Source organism: Epinephelus fuscoguttatus, linkage group LG5 (assembly GCF_011397635.1).
Source record: "Epinephelus fuscoguttatus linkage group LG5, E.fuscoguttatus.final_Chr_v1".
NCBI classification, from domain to species: domain Eukaryota; kingdom Metazoa; phylum Chordata; class Actinopteri; order Perciformes; family Serranidae; genus Epinephelus; species Epinephelus fuscoguttatus.
The window spans coordinates 11,169,688-11,192,514 of NC_064756.1; the positions used below are offsets into that span (position 1 = coordinate 11,169,688).

The following is a 22,827-nucleotide window of genomic DNA, read 5'->3' on the forward strand; positions in this document are numbered from 1 at the left end:
AGTCAATCAATCCAATAATACAACATTGCCTGACTTGTCATGTTTCCTCATTTCAGTATGAACTTTGCTCTGATTAGAAATAGCTATGTTTGACCCTTTGACAGCGTGACACGCCCTCACGCGCTTCTCATTGGACCACAGGCTTGTTCCTCACATTAGTGACGCTCTCTTGTTCACAAAAGACACCTATCACACACAACCATATCAACTACAGTAGAAACAAAGCCTAGTAACCGGAAGAAATGACACCTGTCCCTTCAAAATAAAATGCACAAAGCAAAAATGTAGCTTAAATGTGAGGCAATAACATCAAAATATTCATTTTAATGTCTATATTAACTTAACTTGTACATATAGTTGCGAATATATACAGTGAAAGCAAACTATAATCCAGAAAGCGTTCATGTAATATGCGCACGTTGTATCTATGTTTTTATTTTGAAATCAATAACCGGAAGTTTCCGTGTATTTCCACAGTTCTGTCTATCTTGACTTGTAAATATATCCGTTGGTGCTCCTATGTCGGCACAGCAATATCAGGAAGCGCACTCGGTTATTTCAAGTTACAGAAGAGCCGAATACATGCCCTGAACAGCCTTTTATTAGTAACTTAATATTATTTAATTTCTCAGTGAATGTCGTGGTAAAATTACTACTTTCGAAATGAGAGTATAGTGGCTGTAGGGGCAGCTCCACATTACCTAGCCTAGCCGAGCTGAGCTGAGCCAGTTACGAGTAGGTTTGGATATTAAGTTTAGGTAAGTTGAGTTTTTATTAACAACGGTTTTCTTCCGTGTCCCGACATGGAGACATTTGGAGCCGTTGGCACAGCTCTCGGATGCTCTGCGGGCATTGCGCTAGCGGGGCTGGTCCTTACAGCCTACAAACTTGGCTTACTCTACCGGTTGTTTCATAAGGTAGGTTGTCACAATACAACATGGTTATTATAAACTCCATGCCTTTCTTTTCCTTTCTCCGCGTGTTTTTTCCTTATCTTAAAGCATCATTGCACAGATAGCAATACACGAGCATTATCTGCCTGCAGAAAATCACCTGTATTCTTGCAGGCTGTCACAGGTGAAAGGTAAGATGGCCCCTCTCCATGTAAACTTTGACCAGCCTTGTGGTTTTCTAGCACAAAGGCTATCACAACACCCAGGCTGTTCGTGGGATTGGTTTAAGCCTGGAGGCACTTCACCTCTGCAAGCCAGAACAATGTGTGGTTGTGAAATATGAAAGATGATGGAGTAAAGAGATAGTGTGACAGATGACCTTTGGAGGGGTCATCATCTCCCACTGACAGTTGTTTATCTCTGGGCAGAGCTTTTTTCCTACTTCAACAAACATACTTTCCTATTTTAAACGAGTGAAATAACAGGAGTAACACCAATATTCTCTTTTTATTTTATTTTGTCCTCTGACTCCAGACCGAGACGAAGAGCCCACGACATGGTGGGGAGAGTGTGGCAGAAGTGCTCCGCGCCCACGGGGTCAAGTATGTTTTCACCCTTGTCGGTGGACACATCTCGCCCATCCTGGTGGCTTGCGAGAAGGTGGGCATCCGCATAGTGGACACCAGACACGAGGCCACTGCTGTGTTCGCTGCAGATGCTGTGGCAAGACTCTCAGGTGCAGATTTGTGTTACAAGAATGACCCTCAGTCTCATATGAGCTCATTTCATGTCACTGGCAGTTACGCAGAATAAAGGAGTTAGGTGTGCTGCTGCCTTGTTAAGGTGTCTCCTGGTTTTGCTGCTTTCCCGCTGTGGTCGTTCTTGAGTGTCAAACACAGGTGTAACTGACAGCAGCAATAGTGGCTGGATTGCATTTAGGTGTGCCAGGGTTTTGGCCCTGGTACTGCAAATAATCTAGTGCAGCAGTAAGTTTAGACAGGCTGTCTCAGTTGCTTGTATGCTAAGCTCTGGCTGTGGTTGATAGCTGTTTTGATTGTTTCCCCACCAGGCACTGTTGGTGTGGCAGTAGTGACTGCTGGCCCAGGCCTCACTAACACAGTGACAGCAGTGAAGAATGCTCAGATGGCTGAATCTCCATTGCTGCTTATGGGGGGAGCTGCTGGTACACTACTTCAGGTGAACTCAAATACTGGTGCATATATGATGTTAACGTGCAGGTAGAATAAAATAAGAAAACCAGATAGTCTTGCAGGGGTTCTGCTGCTGCCAGAAGCAGTGTATGTGGTATACTTCTTCTTACCTTTAATCCGCATCAGTAACTAACCTCTTCATCAACTGTGTTTGTGGGACAGGGCAGAGGAGCGCTGCAAGATATCGACCAGATGTCTCTCTTTAAGCCACTGTGTAAGTTCTGTGCCTCAGTCAGGACTGTCAGGGAGATCGTGCCTACTGTCAGGAAAGCCCTGGCCATCGCACAGTCAGGAACTCCTGGTCCCGTTTTCATAGAGTTTCCCATCGACACGCTCTATCCCTTCCATCTTGTGTCCAAAGAGTTTGGAGTCAAGAACCCTCCCAAAGGCCTGATGGGAAAAATTGTCACATGGTATGTTATCAGCATGTCTTGTAAACACGCCACATTACTATTTAGTGTATGTAAAATACCAAAAAAAAGACTGGTGGCCAACAAAGAAATACAAAATCGCACTTACATGGAAATAGAGTTTGAAGAGTGCTATATAGACAACTGAAATCAGCAATTTTATAAGTGAATTGATATGAAAATTGTTATATTGTTTGACATATGTGGGGTGTCTGAGGAGCCCCAGGTCTTGAACATGTACCTTGTAAATTTAACATATTTGGCTCAATTCTGAACTCAGTCTTTTTTACAAGGTGGACCTTTTGTGCTTTTCATTCCTCCCAAGATTCATGTCACTCTCAACTGTCACATACATATAAAATGATTTCATGTGATGGTCTGTTTTCTTGTAAGGTACCTCAATAACCACCTCATGCACCTATTTGCTGGAGCCTGGGAGACGAGAGATGTGTCTCCACTCCCCGTTGACATCCCTCAAGCCACAGCCGATCAGGTAACACTGCTCTTAGGATTAAAGATTTGATGTTACTTAAACATTCTTCCCTTTCACTGTGTACAGTGTTGAGATGACTACACCAGGGTTTTATTTGTTGTTGTTTTTTTTTTCATTGTAAATCAGGTACAAAAGTGCATAGAGCTGGTGAGTCGAGCCAAGAAACCTGTTATTCTGCTCGGTAGTCAAGCAACACTTCCTCCGACACCAGCTGATGACATCAGGTAAAGGACATTGTGTTATGCTACCCTCTGTCTGTAGTTTTCTATCCTGCGTCTTACTGTTTTTCAGGCTCTGTTTACTATTTGTTTACTGTTAATAATAAAAATTGTAGTGTTCAAAATGTGTTAAAACTGGCTTACATTAGTTTTCTTGTCAGTGTTTGTGATTTTACTTATAAATGCTCATCGGATTAAACATGTTCTTCTGATTTATAGGAAGGCATTGGAGGACCTGGGCATCCCCTGCTTCCTTGGGGGCATGTCCCGTGGCATGCTGGGTAAAGACAGTCCCATCCACATTAGACAGAACAGACGAGATGCTCTGAAGGAGGCCGACTTGGTGCTCTTAGCAGGTCAGACACACAGTCCTACAGTTTTAATCCTTAATATTAACATAGCAGTAACACAACTGTTAATAATGTATTAATTCATTTATTTATGGTTTCATAAAATGACAGCTGTTCCTTGTTAAAATTCATTTAAACTGACTCTTGAAGGTGCTTTATGTTTGTTAAAATACTGAGTTTGAACTGTATTCGTAGCCAGGATAGCCACAGGCTATCCAGAATTCCTAGAAGGAATGTGGACAATGTTGAATATTGTGTTCTGTGTTTGCAGGCACTGTGTGTGACTTTCGGCTGAGCTACGGCAGAGTTCTTAATAGACGCAGTAAGATCATCGCTGTCAACAGAGACAAGACGCAACTGCTAAAAAACTCAGATATGTTCTGGAAGCCAACTATAGCAATTCAGGGTATGTTCATAATCTCCCGTTGTGATGCATGGTCATAATTAAACTAATATGTCATTTTAGATTTTTTCTGATTAGTGGTAAATGTGCCATTTTATAAAAAATGAATTGGTCACTGGCCCCAATAGAGTGCTGCAGGAATGAGTCCTAAAACCCAGAGAGGAGTTTGGGTTTTTGCACTTCTACTTCTCTCATCTCAAAGTTAATGTGGGTTTTTGGTTATATGTCTGAAATATAGTCTGTAGTTAACACACGCTTTAGAGATTTTCATGTTTTGCTCTACAATATAAAATAAATCATTAAATACCCCGCACATGAATTTCAAAGCTTTTATGTGTCTTAAAAAAGGCGGTTGCCTGCAACTGGCTGAATTAGACTACAGAGGTTGTTGGGGACATGAAATGTCATCATGCAAAAAACATCTTTACAGCAGAACAGAAGGAATTTATTCACTGTGGGTCGCGGGGGAGCTGGAGCCTATCCTTGCTGACAATGGGTAAGAGGCGGGCTACACCCTGGACAGGTCACCAGACTATCACAGGGCTGACACACAGAGACAGACAGCCATTCATGCTCACATTCACACCTACGGGCAATTTAGAGTCACCAGTTAAACAAGCCTGCATGTCTTTGGAGTGTGGGAGGAAACTGCAGTACTCGGAGAAAACCCACAGTGACACGGGGAGAACATGCAAACTCCACACTACTACCGGGCATTTATTGTCATTGTTCTGCATACAACGAAAATAGGAGTGCTGCTTCACTTTGGTGCAAAAGCAAACAAAATACACACGCACACTTGATTATAGATAAGACAAAGATGTTTAAGTCATGCGACTGCGGTGTAGATCGGTCATAGCCTGCGGTTAACTTCTGCTGATTGCATTTATGCTTCAAAAATCATAAAAATGGTGTTCATTCATAAAGGTTATCTTGCTGAGCAAACTGTATAGGTATCATAAATAGTTGTTTGCCAGAGATCTTATTTCCTGCAATAATCCAAAATCCGATGGAAAAATCCAGTTGGCTCTTTGGTGAGGGAACCAAGACGATGCTAAATTCCGGGAAAAAAATATCATCCTTGCACCACTCTATTCCAACAGAGAACAACCTTTACCATTTGTGATTACAGAATGACCAAAATACAGTGTGTGTGATATGTATTATTCAGGCGATGTGACTTTAATCATAACAGTTACTATTGATTCATACTGCAGGGTTGGACCATATGTCAAATACCTCAGTTAAACAGTTTAAAGTCTAAAAATGTAAACGTTGCTCTATTTTAGGTGATGCTGGCTCACTCTTAGTGCGGCTTTCCAAAGGCCTTAAGGGCCATCGCTGTGCAGAGGAATGGACTCAGAGCCTCAAAGCAGGAGATATAACCAAAGAAAATGCAAACAGGTGAGCAGACCTGATGATCCATGGTCCCTGGTCTTTCTAGGTGTGTCAGCATGTACTGTAAAACCATCTGTTAAACCTCTTTGATTAAAAAACGACAAGAAAGCAAACACAGTTTTATCAGTTAATGTAATGTTTATGCAGCCACAACCCTGTAACTATAAAACCATGTCTTCATCACCTAAACGAGAGTATTTTCTATTCCAGGCGTAAAGCTGATGAGAAGACTGAACACCACTTAAATCCCTTGAAAGTCCTCCACTGTGTGGATGAGCTAATGGCAGAGGACAGCATCATTGTTGCTGATGGGGGTGATTTTGTTGGAAGTGCTGCTTACATAATGAGGCCAAGAGGACCTCTACGCTGGCTCGATCCAGGTTAGATCTCGCAGACCAAAGCACAATTAGTTCATGAAAAAGTGGATGTTTGTGTATGTGAATGTGAGAGGAGAGGGCTTGTAATTTCAACAATATTATTTCAAGTCAATTGATTTTTGATTTCAGTTGTTGATTTGTGGCTTTTTTGACAGCATGTGAGGAAGTTAAAGAAGTGCACAAAACAGAATTCTGTCACTGTCAGGTTAATTTATGAACAGTAAAATTATAAGAGTGAGCTACAGATGTCAAGTCATGTTTCATCCCTATTATAGCAATGCATTCAGAGGTTTCTTTGCAGTCATAGTGACATACCTTTACTCTTCCTTGTTTCTACAGGAGCCTTTGGGACCCTGGGAGTTGGAGGAGGATTTGCCCTGGGGGCAAAACTGTGTCGGCCTGAATCTGAGGTGTAGTATTGATTCAGGCTTTTCTGAGAGTGATCATCTGATAATCGGTGTTCAGCTTGTATGAATGAAATGCTACTTTGTGTGCTTTTCAGGTGTGGATAGTGTATGGTGACGGCTCCCTAGGATACAGTGTTGCAGAGATTGACACATTCACCAGACACAAGGTAAAATTCTTGGATATTCTTTGAGATTAAAAAGGTAAATTTATGAGAAAACTCACAAATGTAGTGCCAGAAAGTCAGGTGATGAAGTATAAAGAGCGACACAGTCCATCTAGGGAGTAAGATGGTGGATGAATGGGTTAAGCACAGGATTTTTAGGGGGCACCCAGTAGCTCAGTGGGTAGAGCAGGCATCCCATGTACAAAAAGGCAATGTCGGTGCTGCAGCTGACGTGGATTAAGCACAGGATTGTCACACAGGAGACTCTGGTACAAGGCATGGTGAGTCCATCTTGGCCTGTTATTGTTAGATTTAGTTGACTTATTATTTTCAATTTTTAGGATGTATAAAGCTGCTGAACGTGCACTGCATACATAAACTTTAAAGAATAAGTGAATAGAAACACTATCAAGCATATTATAGGCCACTTGCGCCTGTGCCTGTGATGCAAGGGAGCCCACATCCTTAGGGTAAATATTTAATGTGCTAATTATTAATACTCAATTACAAAAATCTTATTTGTGAGATCCATAAAAAAATCTACACCTGGATTTTTATGTTGTAGCTCTGCTTGGCTTATATGTTGTAACCTGTGTGCCATCTCCACATCAGTTATAACTTGACACAAGAGCAGTAATATATTTATATGTAGTTATTTTATGTAACATTTGGGAAAAAAACCCCACACTGGTTTATATCAGACAAAAAGATCAAGCCTTTGTTTTGTTGAGGGGCTGTGACTTTCACCCATCATGCTTTAAACATGCAGTTCTTATTTTAACCAGTAGATGGCAGCCGTGTAGTGGGGTTTTTTTTTTGTTTTGTTTTTTTTTTTGTGTCTGTACTGACGTGTTCCTGTTAAGCACATGTTCAGTTATGGGAGAGGGAGAAAAACATGTTCTCTGGTAAAATAGGCCAACAACTGTGATTCATTTTTAGTGATTTAAAATCAAATTATTGTATCATTCTCAAATATAAAATGTCTTGCTTGTAGACACAGGAGTAAAAATCAGTGTGTGCTAGACTTTGCATCTAATCATAAGGCACATATTGAATACATATTGCAGATATGAAGGACTGTCCGCAGATACGAATTAGAGACTGTTACAGTTTTTCTTTTTGGATTCATCTGCTTATTCACGTTTTGCTCTTTTCCCCCAGACACCAGTTATAGCTGTGGTGGGAAATGATGCATGTTGGAGTCAGATATCCAGAGAGCAGGTTCCCATACTCGGCAGTAACGTGGCATGTGGCCTTGCATTTACAGGTAAGTTTTCTGTGTTGGATGTAGGAATATGTGCTCCATTTATACATAAATGTTTGTGTATGATGACTGAGCAGCTACTTACTGACAAGTTATAATTTCTTCTCCTTTTTTGCAGATTATCATATAGTTGCAGATGGTTACGGCGGTAAGGGCTACCTTGTAGGGCGCGAGGACGAGGACAGGCTAAGCGACATCATCAAACAGGCTCAGAAGGAGACCCGGGAGGGCAAGGCTACACTTCTCAACGTTCTCATAGGGAAGACCAACTTTAGAGAGGGCTCTATCTCCGTATAGAGCAGCTGTGAATCCTAAAGCAGTGCATTCTTCTCCCTGTAACTTTGGCTCTTCGTAGACTTTACTGTCAGGCTCTATGAGAGGTTTCAGAGAGTAAGAAGAAGCTGCTGGATCCAGACCTATGCTAATCCTTTGTGCCCTTAAAGCCATAAATTACTTTACAGTACGTTCATCTCCTGTGAGACTTCATGTCAGCTACAACACACGTCTGCAAACACCAGTCATGACTGATTTCACTATCAAACGGTGACTGTTTATACACCTGTAATCTTTGTTATTTACTATGTTATTTACTACTACAGCTCCAGATCTGCCAGCCTAGCAACTAAAGCTTTTGTTGTGCGTCATGCAACTTTCAGGTTCATGTGCTATTTAAGATAACTGCTGCATTTAAAGAAGGGAAAGACTGAAAGTAAGAAGCTCTTGCTTTATGAAGGGATTTTACCTCTTTCGGAGCTCTGGGTTAGATTTTTGACCTTTAAACAGCCTATTATTATAACTTTCTTGCAAATAAACCAGTGATTAAAAAATCATTTGTAAGAGAGAGCGTTGATTTAAGTCATCAAACATGACCAGTATGCCTTTTCTCCTGTTATCAAGTGAACACGGAGACACAAATCTTTACAGCTTTCATTTTCTTTAACAGTTCATGATTTGGGATAAAAATGTGTAAAATGAAAAAAATATTTTTTTGAATGTTGAAGACTGACAAATGTTATGCCTTTAAATGTTTGATTGTGTCTTGGAATACATCGATACGTGTAGATTGACAATGTGTCTGCTGATTCAGTTATGTATTTGAATGATATCTAATACTGACTTGTATGCATTGATGTGGGCTATGATTTCATATATGCCTATACACAATATGTATTGCACTATAATTATAACTTATATACTCACCAGGTGAACATGTGTGGATCATCTCACTCCAATATATATATTGTTGTTTTATTTGGTACTTTGAGGGAGGTATGTCAAATTTTTGAATATTGGTGATGTTAATTTGGGTTTATTGACAAATAAAAGAAAGATCATGAGTGGGCCTTTGAATGTTCTCAGCACAGACTGTTCTAGGCACCGACTTTACAGATTACTGTCTAGCTATTTTTTGTGACTGCAACCATATAATCTAACCTTCTATATCCCTCATACAGTATTTATACGTCACTATATACCAGCTTGTTTTCACACAGTCGCCCCAATGCCTGCAGAAGTGGAATTAAACTGTAGACTGTATGTGAAGGAAACTCATTGTGCATTTTGGGAATTTGACAGCTGTTTTTGTTGAATTTGGCTGTGGAGTTTGAAATACTTTTGCCACGGAGTCATCTGTGTTTAATTTTAGGAAAATCAGACCTTCACATTGCTCTGATTCTGTGCAGAATAAGCATTACAGCTTTATTAATGTTGCTACTTTATCTCCAAATCTGGCAAGAGCTGTAACATCGAGCTCTGTGTATATTTTATTAAGTTTGGTCCTTCTATTAATGTCAGCAGCTCCACTTGTACGTAGTAATGAGGTAGGACTGCTTTAAGGCCTGTACTTTGGGAAACACCACCACGCATATAGAGTATACTAAGGCTACCTGGGTGCACATTTTCACGGTAAATATTTACGTACTAATTATAAGGAATCAATTATAAAAATCTAATTTGTAGGGTACATAAAAGATCTACACCAGGATTTTTATGGTGTAGCTCTGCTTGGTGTACAGTGCTGCACCATGTGTGATATGTTGCATAACTTTGTGCCATCTCCACATCAGTTATAACTTGACACAAGAGCAGTAATATATTTATATGTTGTTATTTTATGTAACATTTGAAAAAAATCACTGGTTTATGTCAGACAAATCACGAAAAAAGCTTTTGTTAAGGGGCTGTGACTTTTGCCCTTCATGCTTTAAACATGCAGTTCTTATTTTAACCAGTAGATGGCAGCCTTGTAGCAGTTTTCTGTCTGTACTGACGTGTTCCTGTTAAGCACACGTTCAGTTATGGGAGAGGGAGAAAAACATGTTCTCTGGTAAAATAGGCCATCTGGGAAAATGCCTGCTGCAGGGTGTATCAATAAGTGACAGCTTTACTCTAACTGTGATTCATTTTTGGTGATTTAAAATGAAATTATTGTATCATTCTCAAATATGAAATCTCTTGCTTCTGAATACAGGGGTAAAATCATGTGTACTAGACCTGGCAGAAAGTTTTGACTATTTTTCTAATCATAAGGCACTGAACACAAAAACTGATGGGCAGTTTTATGAATGATATTTCATATTTGATTACACTGATTTCTGTATAATGCTGTCATAGCCTGTATTAGAAAGTGACAAGTGCTGTATGCAAAAGGCTGCAATCTGGACAATAACTTTATAGAATAAGCAACAGTTTAAGGTGTGAACAACAGTTTATATACATTAGATTGTACTGTTGTGTAGGTCTTTTTTCAGCATTTTATTGATAGACAGCATGAACATAATACAATAGTTAGATAATACCAGGGGATCAGACCACCAAACGTCTTCTTACATCAGCTCATTAAATGTTATACAGGGTTTTTGGAAAATTTTGACTACTGAATATGACATTTTGCAAGTAATACAATCAGATTTATGATGTTGTATTGATTTGCTTTGGTAGAAGGGTAAGTAAAAATGCCAAATAATACATTCTCATGAGAAAAGGGAAATTCAAAATCAATATACTGGGAAATAAAAGAACAGACATCTTGCCAAAAACACAGGAGTGGGGACAAGGCCAAAATGGATGGCGTAAATCTTCTAGAGTCAGTTGACAAATGAGCAGTGCACAACAATGTCATTTATATCTTTGAGGAAATATCATGGTGTGATAAAAACTGTGAGTCACCTTAAAGGTCACTTCCTTCACCTTATTTGTAACAAGACATTTAGAAGGTAGGCACCAGATTTTCTTCCAGTCCATGTCTGAGGTGAGAAACTTTTACTTTTTGAAATAAAGCACATACAGCACAATTATTATTTGTCTTTCTAGGTGAGAAACAAGTCTGACCAAAATAATAAACAACAAGATCCAGTGGTAGAAAAGTCAATTTAAATACAGCAGAGTTGTTGTAGGAGCCAGGAGGGATTGCATAAAAACTAAAGCATATTCCCTTGGTGGTATATGAACACCATACTTGTCCAGAAGTTGAGAATATGACATTAAAGCACCCTGGGACTGGTAATGTAGGTCGTTGTCTGGCTTCATGCTCATTTTGACGTCACACAGTCAGAAAGAGTTCCGATTTTGCTGCATTCGGGTGCTCTTTGTAAATATAGGTACTTTGCTTTTAAATTGTAAATAAGTGTTGTTTTGTAGTACAAAATGAGTGGTATTAGTAGGTTATATATTGTGAAGTGGTGGGAGGCTAAAACAATAGTGTGTGCATGAATATTTGGATGTAAATTACACAGAATACTACATTATGTATATGCCATGTCACGGTTTCCATGGGAATGCCAAGGCATCTACGTTATTATTCTGGGAGTTTAATTTTGACATCTAAAGATTTTTTTTAGTTTTACTAATGGGCGAGTCTGCTTTAGTGTGTGTTTCGCCGTGCACTGATACAAGTTTCCCACCCGGGACAACAAAGCCAAACTCAGTTATACGTACAGCACGTGAAGGCATCATAAGACCGGGTGCACATCACCGCAGGCGGTGACTTCGGCAGCTCCGCAAAACTTAAACACAGACGGTCACAGTCAAGAGTAGCAACCAGCAACGCCGAGAGCATTTCTGTTGTATGACGGTACTCTGGGGAAATTACCTGACATCATTTGTAGCTGAAGAGATAAGTTAACAACATATTTATGCTGCTTTAATTACTCTATCTTCAGAATGAAAAGTAAAACAGAGGCAGCTTCGGGCTCCTGACAACCTCGGAGGAAGCTAACTTAGCTTAAAGTTGAAAACAAACTGAAGTTAGCTTAGCGCTAGTTGTTAGAAGTTAGTTGGGGATTTTTTGTCGGTTACTCTTGTGATTCAGTAGCTGTTTACCATACCGACGCTGACATATCAGGTTAACTTAGCATTAACACCATCGAGAGCTCAAAGCTCTGAACTCAAGTCGATATCCAAAGTATTTAACGTGGCTTTCAGTCGACTTTAGCTGAATCAAAAGGATTTCTATTGAACGGAAATAAACACTGGGCATTAACTCAACGTCACCTATATCAAGGTAAGTAAACTGTACGTTTATGTTAACGTTAGCTTCCGGTGTAACCGTGTATCTATTGTGTGGACTGTAAGTTAACTGGCAATTAAGTTATCTCCTCAGAAATCAGTGTTGGTGTGAAACATGCACTGGGTTAAATAATAACTTTCATTTGCATATGCTTGTTGTATTGGCGATACCCTGGCTTTAGAAAACACAAATGAGGAAACACTCATTAACACAAACTTGCTAACGTCACCTTGTCTGCTACAGATTCCAGGAACAATAGGTTGTATTTATGTAGTGGTTAAGAGCATATGTTATCAGGGAAGGTGTGTTGCCGGGTGGAAACACATCACTTATTTCCTCTTTGCAGAATGATAAAGACAAGTAGGGCAAGTAAAACCACTGTTTTTATTCTCCAGGGCACTTTTACCCACATTATGATTTCTTATATGACGTGTAAGGTTGCAAAGATGAAAGCCTATCAAATGACAGTCAGGCACCATGTGCATGTGACATCCTGTTGTATCCAGAGTTGTTGTATTGTGTTTCTTTTTGTCAGCTTAAGTCGTCATCATAGTTAGCATGTGGTTGATCCTGTTTTTGCCACAGGACCTGAATGGCCTCCGTTGTTGCAGTGAAAACTGAGAAGCGACCTGCAGCTGATTCTCAGGATGCAGACTCCAATGCGAAAAAGCCCAGGTAAGCAAAGGTGCTGCGTATTCTGCCCGTGACTCATGCGTCAGTTTTGTCTACAGGGCTGGTTTAAATTTTCTTGAGCTCCTATTTTTTTTTCCAGTCCTAAGGTAGGTTTTAGTTTCACACTGCATGTTATTCTGCTTGAAAACGGTGTGCTTAATGCTGTGTGGAAGGATTTGGGAAGCACTACGTTTGGAACCATTATCACTCAATCTCTGCCTGCCCCAAAGGAAACTGCTGCCCAGCCTGAAGACCAAGCGAGCCCCCGAGCTTGTCCTGGTGATTGGCACGGGGGTGAGCTCTGCAGTGGCCCCTCAGGTCCCTGCGCTCCGTTCCTGGAAGGGCCTCATCCAGGCATTGCTTGATGCAGCAAATGACTTTGATCTGCTGGAGGAGGAGGAGAGTCGGCGTTTCCAAAAGCACATGCAGGAAGATAAGAATTTGGTGCATGTGGCCCATGACCTCATTCAGAAACTTTCCCCGGTAAGTCTGCCTGAGCCTTTTTCCTTTCCTTGCCTTTCTGCACCACCCTGTCGCACAAGGACAAACGACAGCCTGCCAGCTCACTGTCCTTTCCTCAGCCAGGGACATTTTGTTTCAACTTCTATGGATTGAGATAAGATACCTTAGCCCTGTCTTATTAAAATACCCATAGCTAATGACACAAGGCTTGTTTGTTGGACTAGTTCTTAGAAATTGTGATCAATGCAAACACTGGATGTGGAATCAATCGCACATGTGAAGAGCAGGCTTGTTTTTGGTTTCTCACGCACTGGTGTGTAGAAAACCACATCTGCTTTCTTCAAGGCTTCCTGAAAAAAAAAACACACACTAATGAAGACACGCGAGCTGAACCACAGTTGTGTTTATTTTTTAAACCCTTTCTTGCTTCCTTAATCAAGGCATACAGCATATTTACAGCTCATATACAGCATACAAACTTGCATTGAACTAGTTTTCCATGTGAAAAACACATCTTTATCCCTTTCTATAAACATGATTTTTAAAACACTATCTTTAAACTAGGGCTGCCTGATTGTGGCAAAAATCACAATCACTATTATTTTGGTCAATATTGAGATCACAACAGGATTACTCATTCACCAAAGGCTCTTCTTCTGTCATCTTGGCTTGAGGTGAACTAAACATGCCACAGCCTGGGCTTTTAGGGCGGAGCAAAAGCATACCACTGTAAAGGAAAGGAGTGCGCTGGATTTATAACAAAAGACAAAAGGAGAGCATCATTCATTAAAACAGAATGCAGCACAGTAATCAATTTATCTTGATTATCTTGTTTTCGTAATAATTGGAAGCCAAACTCAAATCAAGCGTAACATTCGATCAATTGTCAAGCTCTGCTTTAAATTGAAAAATCTTACAGGTTGATGTTTCGCTGGGTACGAAATGCACAAAGCTACGATGGTAGTTTGGGTAGTCAGGCCACTGAAATTTCCATTTCATCACCAAACAGACATACACAATAGTTTGCATTGGAAATAACTTCCCCAAACTGTGTTTAGTGAAGCAGTGCAAAGCCTTTAAATGTTCCTGTTATTCAGTCAGGTGTTCACTTTGTTTCTCTCACATTCTTCCAAATTCAGATGATAATTGTTTGTTTTTACGAAGAGAAATAAAATTTATATAAAAACAAGCTTGACATCATATACAAGACCTCCGGTTTAATACAAGAAACTGAGCCACCCACCTTGTGGTGTGGACATTCTGTAAGACTGCATGATTGATCATATTAAATTGTAATTCAGATATCTCTGCACATTCAGATTCTTAGAATTTACACATATTTGTTTTAAAAATTATTTCCATCAAACCACACCAAACTGTCTTAATTTTTCCCTGAAGTTGCATCAACATCAAACACGAATCCATTACACCATGTGACAGCAGAGAGGACAGAAACAAAAATAATCCTAACTTGTGTAAGGGAGACTAACTTTGGGGAAATTAAATAAAAATTTAGGAAACCTTGCTCGGCAAGGAATAGAAAATGCATTTTCTTATCACCAGTTCTGATCAAATTAATGTGCTATACACTTAAAATGGGTCACATTCTGTAGTGTGGAACTTTTTCGATTTTAAGACAGTTATGACAGCAAAAAAACACAACGTTTTGTCACAGTTGTGGCACCAAGGGGAAACATTACAGTTTAATACACCAAAGTAGCCCACTGAAACTACCAGAAAATCTGTGCTATAAATATGACCATAAGAATACAACAAGATCCTCACACAAGGCATCACCATCCCTGACAGAGCTTTCACAGGCTCAGGAAGGTTACAGTCACAGCATTTTTTATAGTCTCCTAATAAATCAAATCATAAACTGTGAGTTCCTTTTTACAGGACCTTGCAGCTCCAAATCAGTTGGATTGTTACAGATGAATTGCGAAAACTGAAATGTATGTAAAACATTTTTGTATTTCCATATAACTCCAGTCTCTACCTATTGGACCGGTCTGGTCTGGAGCAGGGCTGGCAGATGGGAGCCTTAATACAGTTTGCCTCCTGTGTTAGTCATGTCTCATCGCACCTTTGACATTGATAAAACACGCTTTGTTTCAGCCCTCAGCCTGTTGTCACAAAGGGAACAAACAGCGCTTTTATGGCTTTATCTATCGTGTTTATTCCAATCCACAGTCGTGCAGACACCAGCCCACTGCTGTTGGCTACGGGCACAGAAGGCTCTAGCATGCTGATGAAAAAAACAAGCGCGAATAATGTGAACCAGCAGCCCCCGAGCCCAAATTTTTTCATTCAGACCGAGTTAAAGAACCACCCGAACAGAAAGCATACAGTAAGTTATCATAGAGGACATGGCGGTGTAGTGATTTCATTCACAAAACCCATCTGCAGTTTTCACATGTTAGCACTGGACCTGGGTTGAAGGCCTCTGACCCAAGAAAACAGATTTCTTCAAGTGTTTGAAACAGTCTTTCCCAGGGGCGTATGATACTAGACAATATGTCCTACTGTCAATAAACCGTTAGGAACCGAAGCATATGAGGGAGTGAAAGACCTGCCTTAAGTCCAGTTAATTCCAGTTACAGCTGCGAGAGTTTAACCCACTTTTCATGGCATTGTGTATCAGATGGATTATGGTGGTGTGCAGGCGCATAGTTTCAGGTAATTAGGGTAATCTTAAGTTAAAACTGAAAGAGAATGTTTTTGTTGTAAATCCTCTCACACCTTTGACCTTGACAAAAACAAGGCTAATAACAACTTTGCTGACAAGTTTATCTGCTAATGTCAGGCAAGAAACGTAAACAATATTTTCCACGGGGTCAGTGGAGGAAACTTACGATCATCTGTTGATTGTGATGGTGGTTATCTGAGATTTCAGATGATAAAGCAAAGCCCTTGCTGCAATAGGAAGCTGTTGTGGTCTATTTTTTCCATGTCAGCTATCATTTTGAAATTAACCATAGCGGTCAGTGGAGAAAGATCAAATGTTCTGGTTAATTTGGGAATTTTCCAGTGGCAAGAGACCCATGAAAAGCCAGTCTCTGTCACTGCTGCTGCACACATATTTCTATATTTTACTAACTGCATGTCCACAGTCAGGTCCACAGCTTAATCTGTTAGTTTAGGACGAATATTTAGAAACCAGAGTTGTTTACTTGCACTTTATTTGGTCATTACATAAGTCCTGAGACAGTCCAAGGACACAGTGATCAGGATGGGTGCTGTAGACACTAGATGCGGATAATGAGCTTCTTCCTGTGGAAAGGACTCCCGCTGTTTAGCCCATTAGAGCTGTAATCTGTGGAAGTCAGCGGAGCATTTCCCTGTGCTGGGATCACCTTGGTCACTGCATCTCTGCACTACTCTTTGCTATTCTTAGCTGCCCAAGTCTTAATGCCTCTCACTCTCTTTTATTTTTATTTTTTTTTACAACAGGCTCCTTCAGGTAAGGCTGTGATTTAGACTGTGTAGTCACAGCCCTGTAATCTCTTAGCAGACTATTCGGGTAGTGTGTGAGATGCTGCTTGAAGGGCAGTGGACGGGATCAGAGAGGGTGATGGAGAGTTTGATTCAGAACAAAGTTGCTCATGAGAAGATATTTTGAAAACTGGCAGACACTTGACACACTACTTAGGTTTCACTTGAGGGTAAGTTGGGACACATGGGATGGCAGTTTGGATTCTTGTGGAGGGCAGCGCCAAGGAGAAGTCTTCTTAAAAGCACGTTTTAACAAAATCAGAAAGGCCTGGTGGCGTACATGACTATTTATGAGTTAGTTAGTGCTCAAGTTTGGGTCTAAGCTCCTGATTTAGTATAGTAACTATGCTGGGGCCTTTGCACCTCATGTGTATAGGAGTAGGAGCACTGTCTAGGCAAAATAACTGTGCATACTCTTAATATTAGGTTGTAAACAAAACCAAAAACAGATATATATACCTACTATTCTGTCTCTTGTGAGAAATTACCCTGCAGTGTTACTTTATTTTGTCCTCTTCTCTTGTGTTAGTGGTCGCAATTATTCTGTGGTTCCACCTTGTTCCTAAGCTCAGACAAAGAAACATTAACATACAACTGTTGCTCAACCTGGGCTCAAATGCACACATTTATTTTAAGACACACATGGTCAGGTCACATGGTCTGATAAGTAAAACTGTGTACTTAAGAGTTCAATCCCATTAAAAGGCTGCTTGTTGTGGGTTTGTGGAAGCGTCCTTGATATCAAGAGCTGTGGCGAGTTAACAATGGACGACTGGTCTTTAAATAATCTTGACAAGAAATACTTCCCTTAAACTAATGCAGCGATTCTGCTCGTGTTCAAACAAGTGTAACATGCCATTTCCAGTGAATGTGGGGATGTCAAACACTGACAGAGGCAGGGGTTAAATTCCCAAAGGGGCCACTCACGCTAGAAAGACAGTATACTCAGAGTACAGTAAAGTTTCATTAAATGAGGAACGTACAGATTTATACCTCACAATAGGGCTGTGTTCTCTTTTGTTTCCTGCCAGAGGTTATTTTATGAGTCAGTTTTCAGTCGGTACACACAGCAGTTATAGGGTGGAAACACTGTAAATTTTTACTTAGGCACTCTCCCAAGTATAAATACATGGTCGAGTGCTGCTTTTGTTTTATTACAGTTTGGTCATTCTTGTGTTAAAATAAATCAAAGCATATTTAAGGGACAGTCAGCACATGTTTTCTGTCATGAGAACGCATGGAGTGAAGTAGCAAATCTGTCTTACATTGCAGCAACAATGAATAGAACTTAGACATGATACTTCTCAGCCTCAGGATCTGTGCTACAATGTTAATTTATTTTTCATTGTACCAGCTTAACTTCCTCTTTGTGCACTAGATCACAGTGCTGCTTATTGTTTGCTGTACTTCCCTTTCCAGCTGTTATCACTCTGCATTCAGTGTTGTTTAAAGGTGCTCAGCTGACTATTGATCAAGTAAAAGTAGGTTGACACAGTCCATATGGCCTTGTGTTTTTGTGCAGTGTAGGACATTTTGTTGTGTATTGCTTTATGTCAGAAAGTCAGTTATTTTTCTTTAGTAATACCAAATCTTGTCCTTGTTCAGTGTACTTTGTTATTAAAATATTCTTGATGTTTTAACTTAAAAACCTACAAAATAGTTGCATGAAAGGTCTGCCACCTGGACAATTTCTTACTTGTACAGTTTGTCTAGCATTCACCGTCTTTTTCTTTACAGAGAACTGGCAATGTGCGATCCACATTCTTTAAGGACTGTCTATATGAGGTGTTTGACGATTTGGAGTGCAAGATGGAGCACGCAGGGAAACATTTACTGCGCTCAGTGCTGCAGCTGATGGAGAGCGGCGCGCTGGTGCTCACGACTAATTTTGACAACCTACTTGAGATCTATGCAGCTCACCAGGGCACCAAGCTGGAGTCCTTGGACCTGACAGATGAGAAGAAGGTAAACAGTGTTTGGAGTATGTTACGGCACGGATTGACATTTCCTGCCAGTCAGCTTTTTTAGAGGAGTGCAAAGGTCACTAAAGAAATGTGTTATGTTGGGCCAGGCTCAGATTGTAGGAGTTTTACAAGTCTGAAACATTTGAAAATTCAAGTCACATTTTGTAGATTTTTTCACCTCCAAACACACTGAAGCATGGCGGCTAGCACTCTTTTTATTTTCTTCTCTATGCAACTCAATCACTGCAGTTTCACATTTAGATTTACAACATTACCTTTCAGTGTAGTTCCTCACTGGCCACTGTTTTAGAAAAACAGATAAAGCTTTGACCTGAAAGACCCCTTTGTCTATGACAGGTGGAGTAAGGTTAAAGTTCTGGTCATTACTCATCTGCGGTCGAATTTTATAGATTGAACAATATTTGCTTTTGGTTTAAGACTTGGCTGAAGAAGAAGCGCGTGTTTTCCCAGTAAACAAAAGGGGGTTTTTTTCTCCTCTAATTTCCCTGCAAAAAACACAGTTGTTCAGTCGTGTAACTTATGTCCCAGTTCATTTAAACTTAGTTTGGCTATTTGTTAAATGGAACACAGATTTGCAAGAAATTGGTCAGAGTTTTCTGAGCGACCCCTCGCCTTGCCTCTCAGTCCTGGTATTTATGCCTCATCTCCATCAGGGCTAATATCCTCTAACTGCTGTTCAGTGATTTCACTCCCAGCCCAGCCAGAACAGGATTGAGTGCAATGGACTGTAAAGTGTCTGCTAATGTGTGTGTGTCTAGGTGTTAGAGTGGGCTCAGGAGAAACGGAGGTTAAGTGTTCTGCATATCCACGGCGTTTACACCAACCCCAGCGGTATCGTGCTGCACCCTGCAGGCTACCAGAATGTCTTGAGGAACACTGAAGTTATGGTGAGCATCTGGTTATGGTTCTGATCAAAAGGACTGTAGTCTGCACGATTCTTTACTAAACGGCTTAAAAGTATACTGTGCAGGAACTGTTGGGTACTGTTTCTTAACACCATCACAAATGAATGTGAACCTCGAAGTCAACCTCAGATTCACTCTCATTCGCTATATTTGCATTTATGTGGCACTGTGTCCACCATTTTCATAACTTCTTCTTGGATTCATAATGCTTACGGTCTGGCACCTGAATGCTTTGTTTATGCAAAGTCCTGAACTCACCTGCCCACTGTGCCCAGGAGCGTCCTAACCACTGCAAAATAATCCTGTAAAGGATATCTTTAAGTGTAAATGTACCCCCTACACTCCCCTTACCTACACTTTTATGGAAGTGTAATGACATATCTTCCCACTGGTTTCAACAGCGTGAGATCCAGAAGCTCTACGAGACCAAATCTTTCGTGTTTCTCGGCTGCGGGCGCACAGTAGACGACACGACCTTCCAGGCTCTGTTCCTGGAGGCAGTCAAACACAAGTCCGACCTGGAACACTTCATGCTTGTGCGGCGAGAGGACGTGGGGGAGTTCAAGAAGCTGCGCGACAACATGCTGGACAAGGGCATCAAGGTCATCTCCTATGGAGACGAGTACGCTGACCTGCCTGAGTACTTTGAGAGGCTGGCCAACGAGATCTGCAACCGCGACGTGTCTACCAACGGCTGGGGTAAGGAGGATTAAAGTCAATCAGAATTAATTTGTCTGCCAGTTTGTAGGAGGAGGGGTGTTCCTGCGCTGCTTGCGATTACATTTGTAGGAAGGTGTTAAAGGGGCACCCCATCAGTTTGACATATGAACTTGGCTTGGGGAGTACTGTGTTGATGAAGGCATCAGTGTTATCTCAGCTGGAGCCTGAGAATTTTCAACATAAAGCCTGCATTTCAAACTAGAGGTGTGAGTATCTTAGAGGCTGGGAGATGCTTATGTTGGGTTGTATTTTGGAAAATATGTGAGCCAGTGTTTTAGGTGCTCGATGTATACAAGGAATTAAAAGGCAGGATAACTGTTTCTGCTGCTTCCATCTTGACCAGCTGATTTTTGAGTTGAAGCATTAAAATTTGCCATGCTGATTTGATTGAGGGCGTAAATTGTGGTCAGTCGTCCTGGTTTCACACCAAAAGTTTCCTTTCAGCGATCAGAAAATGTGGGATTTATTACATTTCAGTTCAACATATCTGTTTAACCTTGTTGCTTTTCTTTCTGAGAGGAGTTCAGGATGTGAGTTGCCCTCATTTTGTAAAAATTTTTGTCTTTATCTCCAGGATCTCCTTCTCAGAATGGGGAAGAACAGCAGAACGGCTTTAACACACAGAAAAGCCTCCTTCAAGGTTAGGACTGAATACTTCTCTTTGACTTCAGGCAGGGGCCACTTGACAGAGACATTTTCCAGAATAATAAAATGAAGCACTGTCTAAGCTTCTTGTTTTTGTACTGCATGCTGGTAGATAGAAAATTCAAGTCTCTTCTTGATTTTCAGTATCAGAAAGACCTGCTGGTATTCCTTTACACAAAGATAAGATACAACTGACTTTGCAGTATTGCTTGCATGGCAGTCAGCGGCAACATTTCAGTTGATGCTCTTTGTTTCTCAGCTGTTCACTCAAGTCCCTTCCTTCTCTTTCTGCCCCAGACCATCATTCTTGACAGGCACACAGTCGGGATCAGTATCAGTCATTTTCCTCCACAGCTCCGTCGAGAGATCAGTCTACTCTGAGTAGTACTCAAGTCTGATTTCAATCAGTGGATTTAGGAATCCAGGAAAACTATGGGCCATGGGAGACCTTAAAGCCGTTGTCAGTATTTCACAGGTTTCTGTGATTTTCCTTCATTAATTCTTTTTTTAAAAGGGAAATGAGAAGTTTAAAGTAACCGTCAATGCTGATACCCAACCTCACAGTTCCACTGCACTGTATTTAAATGATGCTCAACATTTGGGAAGCTGCATTAAAAGGAAGTTTTAAATATACAGGTGATGGAATGGTTTGTTCTCATTTCAACTTTACAAAAATTACAGACATGAGTCTACTGACAGAAGTTGATTGTGCTGCATTGATTCATTGTTTAGATTTGGATTACAACGATGCAATCAAACAGACTGCATCACCTTGACCTACCTGCCCTGTAAGAAAAGTCTTAGGTGCAGGCTGTAACGCACACCACATCTTCTTAACTCAAAGCAATCTTGTGTTGATATGTAAGGACTGTATCTGTCATGCTCGACCCTGAAACCAGTAAAACTTGATTTGCACACTACTGGTATGGGGGAATGGGTGAAATATTTCTCTCAGTGATGGATGGTTACTTGGTTTGCAAATACATTGTTATGATTCTGTCCTCTAATGTTCAGAAGATTATGTTTTCATAGCAGAGCGGCTCCCAGCCAGTAGCAATCACTTTGCCACTCCTTTGCTGAAAATGTTCTTTGTAAGCCTTTTTTGTATTTTTAATACCTGCATGTGTTTTCTGACATAGTATTTATAAGTACTATTTTCAAAATAAAGCTTTTGGTATCCCATTTGTCCTGTCGTGTTTACATGTCTTATGACGATCATACTGGAGCGATCTGTAATGGAACTATAGAGCAAGTGCCCCTGCAACATATGACAGAGCGAGTTTCACTTTACAGGCTGTCATAGCATATAGCAGCTTTATTTAGAAATGTTTACATTCTCATAAATTAGCTCAAATCATCTTTATAACTTTTGATTCTCTCATATTGCACTACCACAAATTAAAGGGGGCTAGATATATTTAAGACATATTTCCTCTTCCAAATGAGGAGTGTATCAGAGGGGGGGGAAACATAAATAAAAAGGCCCATAGAGCTTAACCAACCTGAAAATATAAGGAAAGCCTGCAGGAACTAAAACATTAATTTACAAAATATCTTTCCACTTTTCTTTGAAGATAAACTGAGGAATCAAAGTCTCCATGTTATAACAAATGTGTTAACTGTGTGTTGGGTTGGCAAAGAGCTCTGGGATATTCACAGCAATCACTCCAGAAATGGTGTACCATTTTTGACAGGGGAGTTTACGAACTTCGTAAGTGCTAATAATTATGCCCACTTTTTGACTGTATGTTGTAAACAGATTCAGACTCCTCCTGACCTGAACTGCCATGGCACTCTTGACTGGTAACCACCTGTGTAGTGAAAGGGTTAACTAAGAAGACAGGAGAC

The 22,827-nt window shown here is 40.5% G+C and overlaps 2 protein-coding genes across 2 annotated transcripts; both read left to right on the forward strand.

Moving 5' to 3' along the window:
* Positions 1–493: 493 nt before the first annotated feature.
* ilvbl (ilvB (bacterial acetolactate synthase)-like) lies at positions 494–8,925 on the forward strand. The gene is made up of 14 exons (XM_049577177.1): positions 494–917; positions 1,428–1,629; positions 1,963–2,090; positions 2,267–2,517; positions 2,908–3,007; positions 3,134–3,231; positions 3,445–3,581; positions 3,847–3,981; positions 5,268–5,382; positions 5,587–5,756; positions 6,093–6,163; positions 6,256–6,327; positions 7,486–7,591; positions 7,707–8,925. The coding sequence occupies exons 1-14, from the start codon at positions 804–806 to the stop codon at positions 7,883–7,885; spliced, it is 1,878 nt and encodes a 625-aa protein (XP_049433134.1). The 5' UTR covers positions 494–803; the 3' UTR covers positions 7,886–8,925.
* A 2,616-nt stretch (positions 8,926–11,541) lies between these two features.
* fam118b (family with sequence similarity 118 member B) lies at positions 11,542–22,161 on the forward strand. The gene is made up of 8 exons (XM_049576040.1): positions 11,542–12,089; positions 12,681–12,770; positions 12,998–13,250; positions 18,462–18,689; positions 19,468–19,596; positions 20,016–20,313; positions 20,909–20,974; positions 21,277–22,161. The coding sequence occupies exons 2-8, from the start codon at positions 12,688–12,690 to the stop codon at positions 21,288–21,290; spliced, it is 1,071 nt and encodes a 356-aa protein (XP_049431997.1). The 5' UTR covers positions 11,542–12,089; positions 12,681–12,687; the 3' UTR covers positions 21,291–22,161.
* The last annotated feature ends 666 nt before the right edge of the window (positions 22,162–22,827 follow it).